The 14,120-nt window shown below is 54.3% G+C and overlaps 5 protein-coding genes across 5 annotated transcripts; 2 read left to right on the top strand and 3 right to left on the bottom strand.

The window, feature by feature from the left end:
• Positions 1 to 597: 597 nt before the first annotated feature.
• On the top strand, positions 598 to 2,334 carry ASPZODRAFT_62036 (hypothetical protein; the record flags this gene model as incomplete). Its single annotated transcript, XM_022729042.1, has 2 exons — positions 598 to 2,076; positions 2,119 to 2,334. The coding sequence occupies 2 exons, from the start codon at positions 598 to 600 to the stop codon at positions 2,332 to 2,334; spliced, it is 1,695 nt and encodes a 564-aa protein (XP_022583258.1).
• A 273-nt stretch (positions 2,335 to 2,607) lies between these two features.
• On the bottom strand, positions 2,608 to 3,981 carry ASPZODRAFT_14872 (hypothetical protein; the record flags this gene model as incomplete). Its single annotated transcript, XM_022725410.1, has 2 exons — positions 2,608 to 3,683; positions 3,762 to 3,981. The coding sequence occupies 2 exons, from the start codon at positions 3,979 to 3,981 to the stop codon at positions 2,608 to 2,610; spliced, it is 1,296 nt and encodes a 431-aa protein (XP_022583257.1).
• Positions 3,982 to 4,338: 357 nt separating this feature from the next.
• Positions 4,339 to 6,650, bottom strand: ASPZODRAFT_158388 (hypothetical protein; the record flags this gene model as incomplete). The annotated part of the gene is made up of 7 exons (XM_022726357.1): positions 4,339 to 5,364; positions 5,421 to 5,578; positions 5,634 to 5,788; positions 5,868 to 6,012; positions 6,069 to 6,179; positions 6,237 to 6,478; positions 6,560 to 6,650. The coding sequence occupies 7 exons, from the start codon at positions 6,648 to 6,650 to the stop codon at positions 4,482 to 4,484; spliced, it is 1,785 nt and encodes a 594-aa protein (XP_022583256.1). The 3' UTR covers positions 4,339 to 4,481.
• A 216-nt stretch (positions 6,651 to 6,866) lies between these two features.
• Positions 6,867 to 9,460, bottom strand: ASPZODRAFT_130863 (hypothetical protein; the record flags this gene model as incomplete). Its single annotated transcript, XM_022722618.1, has 4 exons — positions 6,867 to 7,500; positions 7,576 to 8,184; positions 8,275 to 9,110; positions 9,171 to 9,460. The coding sequence occupies 4 exons, from the start codon at positions 9,455 to 9,457 to the stop codon at positions 6,905 to 6,907; spliced, it is 2,328 nt and encodes a 775-aa protein (XP_022583255.1). The 3' UTR covers positions 6,867 to 6,904.
• A 2,522-nt stretch (positions 9,461 to 11,982) lies between these two features.
• Positions 11,983 to 13,921, top strand: ASPZODRAFT_130860 (hypothetical protein). The gene is made up of 2 exons (XM_022722617.1): positions 11,983 to 13,026; positions 13,086 to 13,921. The coding sequence occupies exons 1-2, from the start codon at positions 12,211 to 12,213 to the stop codon at positions 13,857 to 13,859; spliced, it is 1,590 nt and encodes a 529-aa protein (XP_022583254.1). The 5' UTR covers positions 11,983 to 12,210; the 3' UTR covers positions 13,860 to 13,921.
• Positions 13,922 to 14,120: the final 199 nt, after the last annotated feature.

Here is a 14,120-nt window from a genome sequence, read left to right as displayed (position 1 = left end):
TCTTCAGCGCGATAAAGCCATCCGGTCTGTGTTTTTCTCGGGCTGTGAGGGCGTTATGAGCTCTCAGATAAAGAGGTTCAGGTGTACGCAATGCCACAAGGCGTACACGAAGCTCGAGCACCTTACAGTAAGTCCCGACTGGTCCTCGGCTTCTACTCCCTACGGATGAGGATTTCGGTATTGATCAGGGGAACAGAGACATGAGAGAACTCGTAAGTCTGAGGTTCCTTTGTTGCTCCGGGAGTTTTATTCACGGCGGATTGCGTGCTTCCAGATTCCAATTCGAAGCCGTTTCGGTGTAATGAATGCGGCAGGAGCTTTGGGCGTCAGGATGTCCTGGGAAGGCACATGAAGCTACATTCCGCGGCATCTTCGGCTGACAAGTCGCTCGCGGTGGCTTCTGTGTCGGTTGAGCCGCAGCAGACAGTCTTTCCTCAGACTCCCAGCAGTCAGATGGCTCCCGGGCAGTGCGGTGCAGGCATCGAGCCGTTTTATCAGCCAGGAATCGCGGATGAGCAAACACTAATGGAGTCAGATAATCTCCTGGAATGGCTGCTTCATGACTTCCACAACTCCTCGCTGGTACCACTGCCGTTGATGGAGCTTCCTGGCCAGCCGAACGCTCAGTTTCTCGATCCTAATGACTCAAATACAGTACTGGGCAATACGGACCCGAATGGAGCTTGTCTTCAGGAGCCCGGGGAGACGGCTGTCTACCAGATTCACAAGCTCATCGATGATTTATCAAAGAGACTCAACTCTGATCTGCATGACACGGGAATTACTTCCTCCTTCCTGGACGCGTGCCTGCAAGAGTTCTTTGAGCGGATATCGCCTTGCTTTCCAGTGATCCATGGGCCCACCTTCAAATCAGGAGAGTCGATTCCGCCCCTCCTGTTAAACATCGTAGCCTTGGGGTCTCTGTTTGTTTGTTTACCGGGCTCTCTTCAGAAAGGCGAGATGCTCTGGCGCCTTGGCCACACGGCGGTAGCGACCTCATGGCAGACCCTGATTGGGATGAGAGGGCCTCGCGATGCCTGCGATGGTATCCAGCTGGTTTTGACCGCTCTCTTAGGCCAGACATATGCTCTCCTCTCCAGCAATCACAGCATTCGAAGGACGGCCTTTGTCTTCCACGGACTGGGGTTCTACTGGGCACGAACCTGTGATATGTATACCATTCGGGACACCTCTCCAAGTGAGATCCCCAGCTTAGAAGCTTCAGGGGAGGAGAAGAATGAGATATGGAGGACATGGGCTGCATCCGAGGTTCAACGGCGCGCCATCCTTGGACACTACATTCTGGATGGTCTGATCTCTCAAGCTTCTGGGTCACCCGCCAGCGCACGCCACCTGATCAATGCAACTGGCGCTGCGTGTTCGGACGTAGCCTTTGCAGCCAAAACAGCCGATGAATGGATCTTAGAGATGGCACGCACAAAATCCACGGCCATACCCATGTCGGAGGTCTTTGTCTCGATTTTCTCGGCCAACTGTGCCTCGATGCCCTTGCAGCTGTCATCGTTCACCATCTTTGTCTGCATGGAAGGATTGCAGTCTCTTGTCGCTGATCTGAATGAGACCAGCGGGCCTGTCTTTGGAGCAGTCTCGCGACCACAGATCATCCGTGCGTTACTCAATCTCTACCACAACCATTTGTATCCTTCATCATCGCCTACAAATGTCGATTCTTTCCAGCTGTTGATCCGATGGCATACGATATGCCTCGAGCTGGCCACACCATCCACGCTTCTGTACCGCCGTATATGCGAACTCTACAAACTCCCACCCCTCACTGGCGGCAGTAAAACGACAAAAAGCAGCAGCCGGGGTACCTTCTTTTCCTTCGACCTTGAAAAATGGGCGGGCAGTGCCGACGCTGCTCGGGCCGTGCTGCACGCCACAGCCATCACGCGCATTTTGAATCAGATACCTTTGAGACATGCTCACGCAACACACCTTCCAGCCGCGATCTTTGCATCCGCGGTGGTTCTCGGAGGCGTGTGTCTAGGGGACAAGGGGACATTTAATCTATCGAAAACCGCCAACACCCACTGGGACCATGCGTGGGCCTCTGTCCTGACAGCGACAGCAGATAATGATACACTAGGTTCTCAGGCTGCTACTGGCGAACAGGTACTGCAGCAAGCCAACCAAGGCAGTGAGGCAGAAGACTGCATCCCAGTTCACCTGCTAAGCGAGATGAACTTTCTACAAATCAGCCTCAAGACCATCGCCTCCCGGTGGGGGGTGTCGGCGCAGATGGAGGAAATGATCGGTCACTTGGCTATGATCTGCCGGGAACGCTTACAGAGACAAGAATACGAAGGATAGATGAGTAAAGCCTCGAATCGGATTCCTTATGTTCATTCATTTGTACAACTCGTCATGCTGCGGGTCATTCGAGCAACAAGAGAAAGATAGCATCACATCGTCCATACATGCCAAACGGACACAAAATATGTATATAGAAGGGAAAAGGTTAAAAAAAGAAAAAAAAAAAAAAGTTACAGGAAAAAACAAGCAGCAACAAAATAACACAGAAACTCGCTAGCTAATCATAATACTCTGTGTGTGTCTGTAGGCGTGTGGATGGGTGTGGATGTTTCACCACTTGATCTCCTTGCCGTTGATGCCCTCGATGCCCGGGATCAAGGGACGCAGAGCCTGGCCGTAGTCACCAGCGTTCGGGGTACGCAGAAGGGTGTGGATGTGGAACTTCTTGGGTTCCTCGTTGTTGAGGAAGACGCCGGAGTGGTGGTCGAACTCGACGAGGATGACGGGGCTCTGCAGGCGGTAGTAGAAGGGGTCGTGGTCGGCGAAGCCACCGATCCAGCAGAAGTAGGTCTCGGCCTCGAACTGGCGCAGGTGCTCGATCTTCAAGGCGCGGGCCTTGGCGGGCAGGTAGAGCAGGTACTGCTCGAAGATGCCGTAGACGTACTCCTTCTGGGCCGGGGAGAGGTCACCAATGACGATACCTTCGTAGGGGACCTCGCGGTTGTCGCGGTAGGCGCCGCAGACGTGACGCTGGTCGTCCTTGTTCCAGCGGCCGGGGGGCATGGCCTCGTCGTGCATGTCGGCGTAGACGCGGGCCTTGGTCTGCAGCTCGGGGGTAAGCGACTGCATCAGACGCAGGCCGAGCTGCTCCTCGATCTGCATGATGCGCGTGCCGGCGTACGGGCCCGAGTCAATCTCGTTGGGCTCGGCACCGGTGAACCAGGGCGAGACGACGATCTGCTGCTTGTAGAAGAAGACGTTGAGGCACAGGTGGTGGCCGTAGAAGGACCAGCCCCAGGGGCGGGTGGTCGAGGGCCGGCCGAACAGGGCGAAGTTGTACGAGTACTCGTTCATCACCTTGGGCGACTCGACCAGCTCTCCGAGGAAGTGGTTGATACGCATCGCAGCAATCGCCTTCTCGTATCCCTCGGGCGACAGGGTCGCCTGCAGCACCTTCAGAATGGCCTCGCGCACGTTGACCTCCACCTCATCCAGCCGCAGCCCCTTGTGGCTCAGCAGGAACTCCGGGTTCGACCATGTGCGCCATTCGGGCGAGTCGATGTGAAAGCACAGCGCCTGTCGCTGCTTGTCGTCCACCACCGAGAACAACGCCTCCACCGAACCGACGATGGCCTCAATCGGAACGTCTTCATCTTGTAACGTGAACAGACCGGGGCGAACCTTGCCTGAATAATTGAATCAGTTTTTTTTCTTCTCTTGTTTTGTTTTCTTCTCCCTTCGTTTCTTTATTTTCTCTCACTCACCATCAGTTGTCACACCCTTGAACGGCTCCTGCAGCAGGTCCACCCAGTGCATGTACAGACCGTGCAGCCACGGCGGCTGCTTGCCCGTCTTGAACTCGTGGGCATACTCGTGGGCGTCCTGATCCTTCATCACCTGGAAGCGCGGCAGGCTCAGGTCGGGCAGGTACTGACGGTACTCGCCCGTCGGCTTCTCCAAGTCCTTCACATCCAAGGAAGTCATGGTGGGCAGCAGCTAAGGGTTGAACTGAGATGGAGGGATGAAGGTAATGGTGGCAAAGAAGGAGGGTTGTTGAGAGAGAGCGGGCAAGGCAAGAGCTCTCCAGGAGGGGCAGAGGTATATGAAGCCTCCCTTCTCCACACACCGGTGACTTACTGCCGGGCGGAGCACCGTGGGGAAGGCGCCCCATTGGTGCCACCGAGCTTCCCCACACTGCACCCGCCGGAACACATTTTATCCGCCCGCATGTGACTTAGTCCGCCGGTGGAAATAGTTTCTGCAGCCACCGCCTTCCCCTTTGAGCGCATCAGCCCATCGACGGGAAAACAATGGGAGAATCTGTCGGGGCCACTGCCGACAGAGAGCTCGGCGGTCGGTCCTGGGGGGCTAGGATACGACGAACTGACGGAGTAGTGACCGAATATCGTGAAGTGGTTTCTATTATGCTCTTTATCTTCTAATTGATAATAATACCAGAGGATTGGTCGCTATTTCCGACGCTGTCACCCCGCTAGGTCTAGGTCAAGGTGCCCCTGAAGGGCGTCCAAGACCTCCTCCGGGCGCGACTGGCTGTCGAAACACATCAGAATATGCTGGTCTGGGCGGACTAGCGTCCCCTGGCCGTCTGACAGTTTCATGAGCTGCAGCCATGCGGTGCTGTTGTGTCCTGGATGCAGCTCGAAGTCGACCCCGCACACGGCTATACGGAGCTTGAGGGACGCGGCGACGGACGGCGGGAGCCTCTGTCGGACGTCCCGGAGACGGTGCTCCCAGAGGGCAGCGCTCCTGGCATCGACGAAGAGCGTGAAGGCGTCAAAGGCACACAGGTCGAGTGTGGAGAACTGTTTGGCACGCACCTCGGCAGGCGATAGGTCGGTCACGTACGAGCAGTCGATCGCAGGCAGTGGAACCTTTTCCGGGGCAAGCACCTGGATCCAGGCGTGCGGCAGCCTGGCGCCCGGAATGCAGACAGGCGTATATGTTGATGCATGGGGTGGGATCTTGTCGTCGCCATAGACATATCCCACATGGAGTCCGAGGTTGTCGAAATGCTCCCGTTGTTCCTCGATCCCCTGGCTGATGTCCTGCATTTTCGCGTGGTCGTCGATGTTGCGGAACAGGTTGCGACGCGCAGCGTCGGTGTCCGGATCGGTAGTCCCTATCGTCTTGAGCAGCCCAAAGATCTGTTTGCCGTTCTTAACGCTCTGCAGGGAGTTGACCAGTGCAACCTGCCGTCGGTCTGCCTCGTAGCTGTCGAGCAGGCGGTCGCCCCCCCAGCCGCCATGAACGGCAGCCAGCTTGTACGCCAGGTTATGGACGTCACCGATTCCAGAGTTCAGCCCCAGACCACCTGTTGGTGGGAAAGAATGGGCAGCATCGCCGGCACTAACCCAGTCAGAGACCAAAACAAACTGCGAGGAAAGATAGAAAGAATTACTGACAGAAATACATTCCCCACGCGGTATGACTTGGCGACTTTGCGACTCAGGATCCAAGGTCGATAGCTGAGCACCTCGTATGGCACGTTTGCCCCGATGGCTTTATCGACGACCTTGCGGCAGTGCGCTTCATTCCATGCAGAGACGGGGTATTTGTCCGACTAATTGCGTGAGCCGGCCTAGCGAGTATATTACTCCAGGGTTCTAATCACTCACGTCAAAGTTGCAGATCAAGACCTGGTTTACCGACAGATCGTATCCGATGATAAAGCCTGCAGCTTCAGGATCCATCACCCAGTGCAGCATTCCCACCCTATCCTTCAGCACCGGCCGCAGATCGGCGTTAATATGGATCGTCATCATAGTTTCGTCTATTGGTCAGCATATCAAAATGCATCAAAACATCATAGAACGCATAGGATGTGAAAAGTTTCATAAGGGTTTGCCTACACGAGTCCTCGCCTTCACTCTCAACACCAAGATACCGTCTCACGGCGCTCTTTGCCCCATCACAGGCCACAACATGGCTCGACCGGACCTGGTATTCCTGCTGCGTGTTCCGATCCTCGATTGTAGTAACCACGTAGGAACCACGCTGCGACAATTGAATGAACAAATATATCAGAGACAAGTATTCCCTGAATAACTCACATCCTCCAATTTCACGAATGAATGGTTCTTGCGGATTCCAACAAGCGGACTCTTGCGCACCCGTTTCGCGACCAATTCTTCGAAATCCGGCTGTGGGATATTATGAATCATCTGGAGATGTTAGCATCTTGCAATTGTTTCACTTCGTAGCAAAAAAAAAGGAAGCACCATCGATGTCGCATCCAGAACCTCCCTATCCATCCTCTCATAGGGCAACCTCCCGACCAACCTCCCCCCCAGACTCGTAATAAAATTCACCCAGTACGCATCTGCGCGAGAGGTGCCCTGCGCTCGCATCTCGTTCACATCCAGTCCGACCTGGCGGCATAGTTCCAGTGAACGCGGGGAGAGGGCGTGTGCCTTTGGCGCGGCGAGGCGGGTGTTGTACCGTTCAACGAGGAGGGAGGGGACTAACAAATCAGTATTTAATGTTATATATATGCTTCTATATGTATGCTTCTCTATATATGCGTATATCTAGATGTGAGTACCTCCGAATTGAGACAGTATGAATGCCAGGAGAAGACCAGAGGGACCCCCGCCTATGATCAGGACGGGATGTGTCGATTCAAGAGTTGTCATCTTGGTAGTTCAGGAAAGAAACAAGTAGGATAATGAGAATGCTTCTATAATCTATTCATGGGCAGTATCATGTTGAAGATATATCTTGTCTTTCCCCACTGATGCAAGTGGGGAAGCGGGGAAGGAAATACAGAGTCTACACTCAATAAGAATCGAATCTACACATAAAGTGAATAGAAGAAGACAAGATGCCATGCTATGCTAGCTTAACTCCAATGCGCCGTTATATCCATAGTATAGGGTTATAGTACCAGTTAGCTGGCAACAGCCAGCTGCGCGACCAGGTCCGACGCAACGTCCAGGTACGGATACGGGCTCGTCACCTCCTTCTCCTTGTTCTTGTACCGCTTGCTGACGGGGTGCCAGGCGGTATCGCCCTCGGCCCGGTTCACGTTCTGGTACCCGTCGCATTTGAAGTCGACCATGTAGCTGTTCTCCTCTAGCTGGTAGAGCTGGATATCGATGAACACCCACACCCCGTGCGAGATCGAGGCCGAGCCGCTGTGCCGTGGCTCCGATGATGGGCCTGATGATGAGCCCGATGAGGTCCCGTGTGGTTGTTGTTGTTGCTGCTGCTGCTGCTGCTGCTCCACGGCCTGCGCTAACGCCGCAACAACGGCTTTCTCGTCCATTCCACTGGTCTGGAACCGCCGGCGCAGTTCCTCTAAATCGCTACGGCTGTGGCTCATGTTGGCTGCGTCCTTGGGAGCCATGACGCCTTCTTTCAACAGACGAGCACGGATGAACCATGGCTCTTTGGGAATATAGTAATCTGCAGGGAGATCGGGGTACTTGCCCTGCAGCGGTGGTTGCTTGTCCGGCGGAGGGTCCACGTCGACCGGATTGCCATCTGCTCTGTTAGAAGGGGAAAATAGCCCCGGAGGGGGGGGGGGGGGGGGAAGGGGATGTAAAAATGTTGACTAACCTGCATCGATGGGTTGGATTTCCCACACCCCACCCTGCGCAACGATGGCCTTGTAAAGGTACAGCATTGCCTCGTACGGCTGATTGCGCGACCGGATCCCAAACTGCCATTTACGCGTTTTCTTCGGTTGGTGCGGCGGCGCGTGAGAATGAGCAGGCGGTTCGTAGTGGAGCTTGTCGAGTTGCACCACGCTGCGACTGTGCGGCTTCAAAGCTCGGGCGGTGGCCGCCTGTTCTTCCAGTGAGCGTTCTTTGTTTGCAGCCGCCTTTTCTTCGTCGGCCGTCAGCTCCAGGGGGGACAAGCCATCCTGCCCTCTGCCCGCCGCACGGAGCCTCAGTTCCCGGTCGCGCTGTTCCATGATCTGGGCATGGACATAGGGCAGACTCGTGGGCAGAATCCGCACGTGGCTCACCCGGTCATTGTCTGGATCCTCCGAATCATCTTGTTGCTGCACCATGCCTCGTGATCGGGTAGGAGCGGTAGGGGCGGCGGTCGTCGGGGAAGAGACGGGAGTCTTTGCCGGCCCTTTGGACTTGGGAGAAGATATCGGGTTTTGCAAGGGTGGAGAGGGAGAAGCTGCGCCGGTGAGAATGTTGTCTTCCGTGGGCGCTGGAAAGTTGCTAGTTAGCCCAAGGCGCGGATAGAAAACGGCGAAAAATAAAGAAAAAAAAAAGCCGATAATAAATAGGTACGACTCACAGTTCATCTGCATCACCTCATTCTCCGCAACGATTAAGAAGGCATCTTTGATGGCGCTTGGCTCGGGGTTCCGCAGGGCATCTTCGATATCGTCGCGGCCGTAGCCCATACTGCGTTCCAGCTTGGACACGGCCACATGGTGGATCTTCTTCTGCACGGCCGTCGGTTTGCCAGGGGCAAGCTTTCGCGGGTCGATCGCCTTGCTGGGATCCACCCCCGTGGCGATGAACTCTTCAGGCGGCGGCTGCAAGTACTTGGGCAGATCCTTAAGGAACCACGGGTCTTGGCGGATCTCGGGGATGGTGATGCGGTGGACAGGGTGCACCTGCAGCATTGACTTGATCAAGCGGGCAGCGCCCGAGGAGATATACGAGGGCATGTGGAAGTTGCCGGCCGCGATCTTGCGGAAAAGCGCGGGGATATAGTCATCGTCAAAGGGCAGCCTGCCAACCAGCAGCACGTAGAGAATGACACCACAGCTCCACACGTCCACCTCCGGGCCGGCATACAGCTTGCCCGAGATGACCTCGGGGGCCGCGTAGTTCGGACTGCCGCAACTGGTCTTCAGGAAGTTGCCGTCCGTCATGATGTTACTCAGACCAAAGTCCGCGATCTTGACTTTCTTCTCGCTGTCGATGAGCAGGTTCTCGGGCTTCAGATCCCGGTGAACAATCTTGTGTCGATGGCAGTATTCGACGGCACAAATAATCTGCTGGAAGAACTTGCGTGCCTCGTCATCGTTGCATTTGCCTCTTTTCACCAGGTAGTCGAACAACTCTCGCTCCGCATACTCGAGGACCATCACAATGTCAGTTTTTGTCGCGATAACCGTGTACCTAGCACTCATTAGCAATCCCGACTTCCGTGATCAACCTCGAAATATATTAAAATCGCACAATTTGATGATGTGTGGATGCCGTAGCAGCTGCAGGTACTGGATCTCACGCTCAACCCGACCGACCATGTCACGCGAAAGCAGCTTGCGGCGAGGAATAATCTTCAGGGCGACCTGGCGGCCGCTGGGCTGGTGGATGGCCAGTTTCACCTTTCCAAACGAGCCCTCGCCCAGGTTCCTGACCGTCTTGTACTGGTCGAGACGCTGCATGTCTCGCATCGTGGCAGGCGACTGCTTGCTGACCTCGCCGCCCCTCCCGACCGGGCGGGCGGGCGGAGGCATGGCCATCGCGGAGCGGGCTGCGGGAGAGGTTCTGTCGCGCGGGTTGCGGTCGCGGTCGCGGTCGACCGAGGGCAGCGAGATGGACAGGTCTTCGTCGTCAAGGGCCGAAGCCATGGCGGAGGGAGAGAAGACGGGTTTTCGGGCGTGATCGTTGACGTGATGGATGGGCGGGGGGAGGTCGCGGGTCCACGGTTTCTGCGCTGCCGACCGTCCCAGGCCAGACTTTCCTCCTCCCCACAGAGCAGACTTCTGGATCCGTTTTTTTCTCAGCTATTCTGGGTCCAAACCACTCACTGGCTGGTCGCTTCCAGGTACCTGGTGATCGAGTTAGCGAGGGACTCGCTGATCGTGATGCCCAACAAGCACCGAAGAGGGGCGGAGCGAACTCGCTGGTGGGGGGGAACAAGCTGGCAGCTGGTGGTTTACCTGGAGACGCCACGTAGCCGAGACCGGGCGGAGTCCGTCGTGACGGAAGGAATAGAAATAAATTCTTCGATGGGGGGGAGGGGGCAGGAGAAGGATTGATGAGTGAGAATGAGTATGGAGAGCTGGATAGAGAAGACAGAAGAAGTTCTACGCTGGCTGGTTGGACAGATATCCCCGCAAAAAGGCACGGTGCAGGGATCAGAATTGATGACGGCTGCAGTTGAGACGATACTTGCCAGCGACTTTAGATATTGAGTTTATTATAATGACCAGGTGATAATTAGAGTATCAATAAACAGGATTGAGCTTGTTTTCATATTAAACTGGGGAGTTGTGTGGTCGCTGGCCTCGCTAACAAGACCTATCCAGACATTTTAGACCGAGATACAATCAGTTCACGATTCTCCCATTAAAAAGTCGTTCATTCAAAGTCTCTACCTGTGTCTGACGAATCAATTAGTTACTGGCGATAGCCATGAAGAGTTGCTATGATGATTGACGAGTCAACTGTCCACGTCCCTCGGAAGATGACTTCCATGGCACTGCGTAAAAAGAATCGTGGAAGGATGCAGGGTGTTCCAGATACTTATATGGTCATCGCTGCAGTTCTTTGGGTATTTTTAACCACTTCGGTTTGGTCGAATCTATGATCGGCTTCGGCAAGAGTAATATATCAGATCAACAATCACCAACTCATTCATAGGTGGTAACTGGCTATTGTGGCGAGCATCCAACCATCGTAGCGGCGCCATGGATGTCTCTTGTGGCCAATGAGACAGCTGGGGGAGTTGAGGCTGCCATCACGGTATGTCTTCTAGGCTGTCACCGAACGATGCTCAACGGCAAACCGGCATGCTCTACCCAAGGTATCCGATTGAATTTGCAAAGACAAGGGCGCAGCTCCGTTCGCAGAATGCCAATCTATCAAAGAATCCGATCAAACTTGTTGCCTAGGTGGTACCGAACGAAGGACCTGGAGCGCTATACACGAGCAGCTCCAGCTTAGTAGTGGTCAGTCGAGAGACTCTTCGTTTATGGTTCAAAATTCTGTTCATTTGTATTGTTCCACTAATGTGGAACAGCTGTCAAGGGTGGTTTTTGGTTCTTGATATACGTTAGCATCAAAAGTATTCTGGCAGACGAGTAAGTGCTGTCGACGATGGACGCATTGTGGCTAGGATGACTCCGTCACCACCTTTCTGAAGGGCAGCGTTGCAGACCTTGCAACCATGTATGTCACTCAACCCTTTGACGTCGTCAAGACACAGTCACAGACTGAATCCGTCTCGAGTATCTGAACCGATTACGGCTTGTCCGGTTGCTTCGAAGGGAGCAGTAGGCGACTCATCTCAGCTGAACTTGAGCGGCGGGGTCGCATTTTCCGTGTACGAGCAATTCAACAGCCGACTTCAGCAGTATGTAAGATAGAGAGATAACTAACAAGACGGCATTTCGTCTATCAGCTAAAGCTGGCCTCTCAGGTTTAGTACAAGGCGTTGGCCTTGGGGAACTCGTACCTGTGATTGGAAGAAGCAAGCAGGCTTCCTACTCAGTATTACTCATCGTGAGTCTTCATAGCAGTAGGCACAGAGTATAAATAGCCTGGTCCCCTCGCCTCGCCGTGTGTCTTCCGTGCTTTCCTCTGGGTCTCGTTCAGCGCTCGCTGCTCCGTAGAGGCAAGTAATATGTCTGCCTAAGGCATTAACAAAAGATGCAGCCTTACCCATCTGGGCAAGGTTACATCCAGCCTGCCTGTGCCACACAGCCAAATCTACAGCAGCCAATCACAGCCCCCTCAGCGGGCACAGTCTCGATCGTCTGAGGGCGGGGTGGGCCGTCGGGGTCCAGATGAGGCTTAGCGTCGAGTCATCGTGTGCTGGAGAAATGCGAGCTATTGGCCAATCAGACACGGCGGCTCAGCCCTGCGCCATCCCCCTTTAGGCTCCCCGACTTGACGGCAGGAACGAACGGCCGATGGTCAAATGCGATGAGATTCCTCGCGGCTGCCTGTTCTTCTCTTGATACTTTTCTTCCCTTGTTGTAGACTGTCTGTCTGTTGTGTGTTTGACTGCGAGTTCGCTTCGCTGCCTCAAGGCTCAGGTTGTGCTTGATTACGTCTGCCTTGCGTTGTTCCATCCACGGCTTATCTCTCTCTCTCTCTCTCTCTCTCTCTCTCTCTACACGCAGCCGAACAGCCAAGAGGAAAGACTGTCTCACCGGCTCCTAAAAGCACGCTTGCAGGGCTTTAAAGTGTCTCTTACGTTCAATAGAAAGTTTTTCCGGCAATCTTCAGAATCATTTATTTTACATTACTGTCTTTGAATTGTTCAAATATGTCGGTCTCGTCGGATCAGATGCTGTTTCAGATGAACGAGCAGGAGTTCTACAATGAGTGGCTCGAGTTCGGCAACTCCTTCGACCTCACCACTGGTCTCTTGGTCGAGGACGTCACTGCGGTGGGTTCGATCTCGCCGACAGAGTACAGTCTTGAAACGATAGACGGCTCCCCGAGTTTCTCTTCCCAGACCATCGACTACAGCCCCCATTCGAGTGGCATGGAGACCCCAGCAGACCTGGCGACTCCCGGCCATGACTTCGCCTACGCCTTGGATTGCCCTTCTTTCCTTCCCAAGGAGAGCCTCCCGGAGTTTGCGATTCAGGAGACCTTCTTGGATCTCCCCCAGAACCATGAGCCGGCCTACTTCCCCGGCTCCACCGTGCGTGAGTTGGTCGAGGCCAGAGCAGCTGCGGATCACAGATGTATCTCACGCAAAGAGAAGCTCCGTGAAGCCTCAATTGCAGTGCACTTGCAGCGACTGATGGACGCCACCGCTGCGGAGATCGACATGCAGCCAAACGATTCATCACCTTGCTGGGCAGACTATGTTGACTACACTTTGTACACCCCCTCTGCGACCACCGCCTCGACGACGGCCCCTTCACTATCCTCCACTTCTCCTCCCCAACATTCATCGTCTTCGCCGCCGTCGGGTCCCGAGGGTGGTGTCGAAATGGTCCTCGATCTGAACATGAACACGACCACCAACGTGCCAAGGAAACAGAAGCCGAGGTCACTAGCTCAGAAAGAGAGCTATATAAAGGCTAGAAAGCATGGTGCTTGCGAAAAGCACCGAAAGCAGCACAAGAGGGTTGGTTTATCTCTCGGGTATCGTTGTTGGTAGTGCATCAATGGGCTAACTGATCATAGTGCAAGTGCTTCGAGAAGGCGACGACACAAGTCAGCCAGAGCCTTGCCATAATCAATCCGCTGATGGATTCAAAGATGAGGACAAGGAAACTACCAGTGGACAACCCATCATTCATAAAATCAAGGGATCCATATGGCACGTCCGTCAGGATGAAGCTACCCGACACGCTGATGAACCCTGCCGACCAGTTGGCAGCGCCATTGCGCAGACCTCTGTGCAGCAGTCCATTGAGTCCGAATGGAGCACAGCAAAGTTTACAGACTTCGGCACCAAAGTCATTCCACAGCTCTGCTCACGCTCATCGCTGGATTACAGAGAGGCCTCAACTGCAGACCCGGCAGTCAGTGCTGGGAGAACACGTCCAATTGACCACTTCTTCCAACAGGATTCTGGCAGCCAAACCTCTCGACCGTTCAAGCGCCTCAAGCATCTTGGGCGGACGACATTCGAGCACGATCCGCACCAATGCCAACAGCACAGTTATTCTACAGAAAGGCGTTGGAAGCGAGGTACAATCCTCCACAGGATTGTCCTACACAGCCACGCACTCTACGATTGCAACACTGTCATCCGCAAGCAGATTTGCTGGCCTGCTACCTTTCAACCTCCGTGCTGGAATTGCTGCGAAAAGGTCTGTGCATGCATTTGCCTCTTTTTGGGATACATGCACCTTTGCATCGTCCTGGGTCAGCGGCTTTTGCGCGAGGCTTGCTCGGTCGTCTTGTCGACAGATACTATGCGCAAGAAAGGGACTGGGGTTGTTCCAAACGTAGCCATGCTGCGTCTGATCCACACTCCTGCCTCGGTTTTGTCCTTCATCTGTGTTTGAGATACCTCTTGTGTAACTATATGTATTCTGTCTAGCGATTATCCAATGGATTGGCTATCCTGTCAATAGTCAATATGATTAAAATCATTGATATGGGATTTTTTCATTCTGTCCGTAAGACTTCTTACTTATACTGGTAGAGCCTCTCTCTCCCATCGTAACTTTCCCCTTGCAAACCTCCCAACCACATCAAATCTCGACTGAT

This window comes from Penicilliopsis zonata, assembly GCF_001890105.1.
Source record: "Penicilliopsis zonata CBS 506.65 unplaced genomic scaffold ASPZOscaffold_4, whole genome shotgun sequence".
NCBI lineage: Eukaryota > Fungi > Ascomycota > Eurotiomycetes > Eurotiales > Aspergillaceae > Penicilliopsis > Penicilliopsis zonata.
This window is presented reverse-complemented; position numbering and strand designations above follow the sequence as displayed.

Excerpts from the sequence above, each read along its gene's own strand:
- ASPZODRAFT_130860 (XM_022722617.1), top strand. The coding sequence starts at position 12,211 with ATGTCGGTCTCGTCGGATCAGATGCTGTTTCAGATGAACGAGCAGGAG. Across the intron at positions 13,027-13,085 it reads ACCGAAAGCAGCACAAGAGG|TGCAAGTGCTTCGAGAAGGC; the intron begins GTTGGTTTATCT and ends AACTGATCATAG.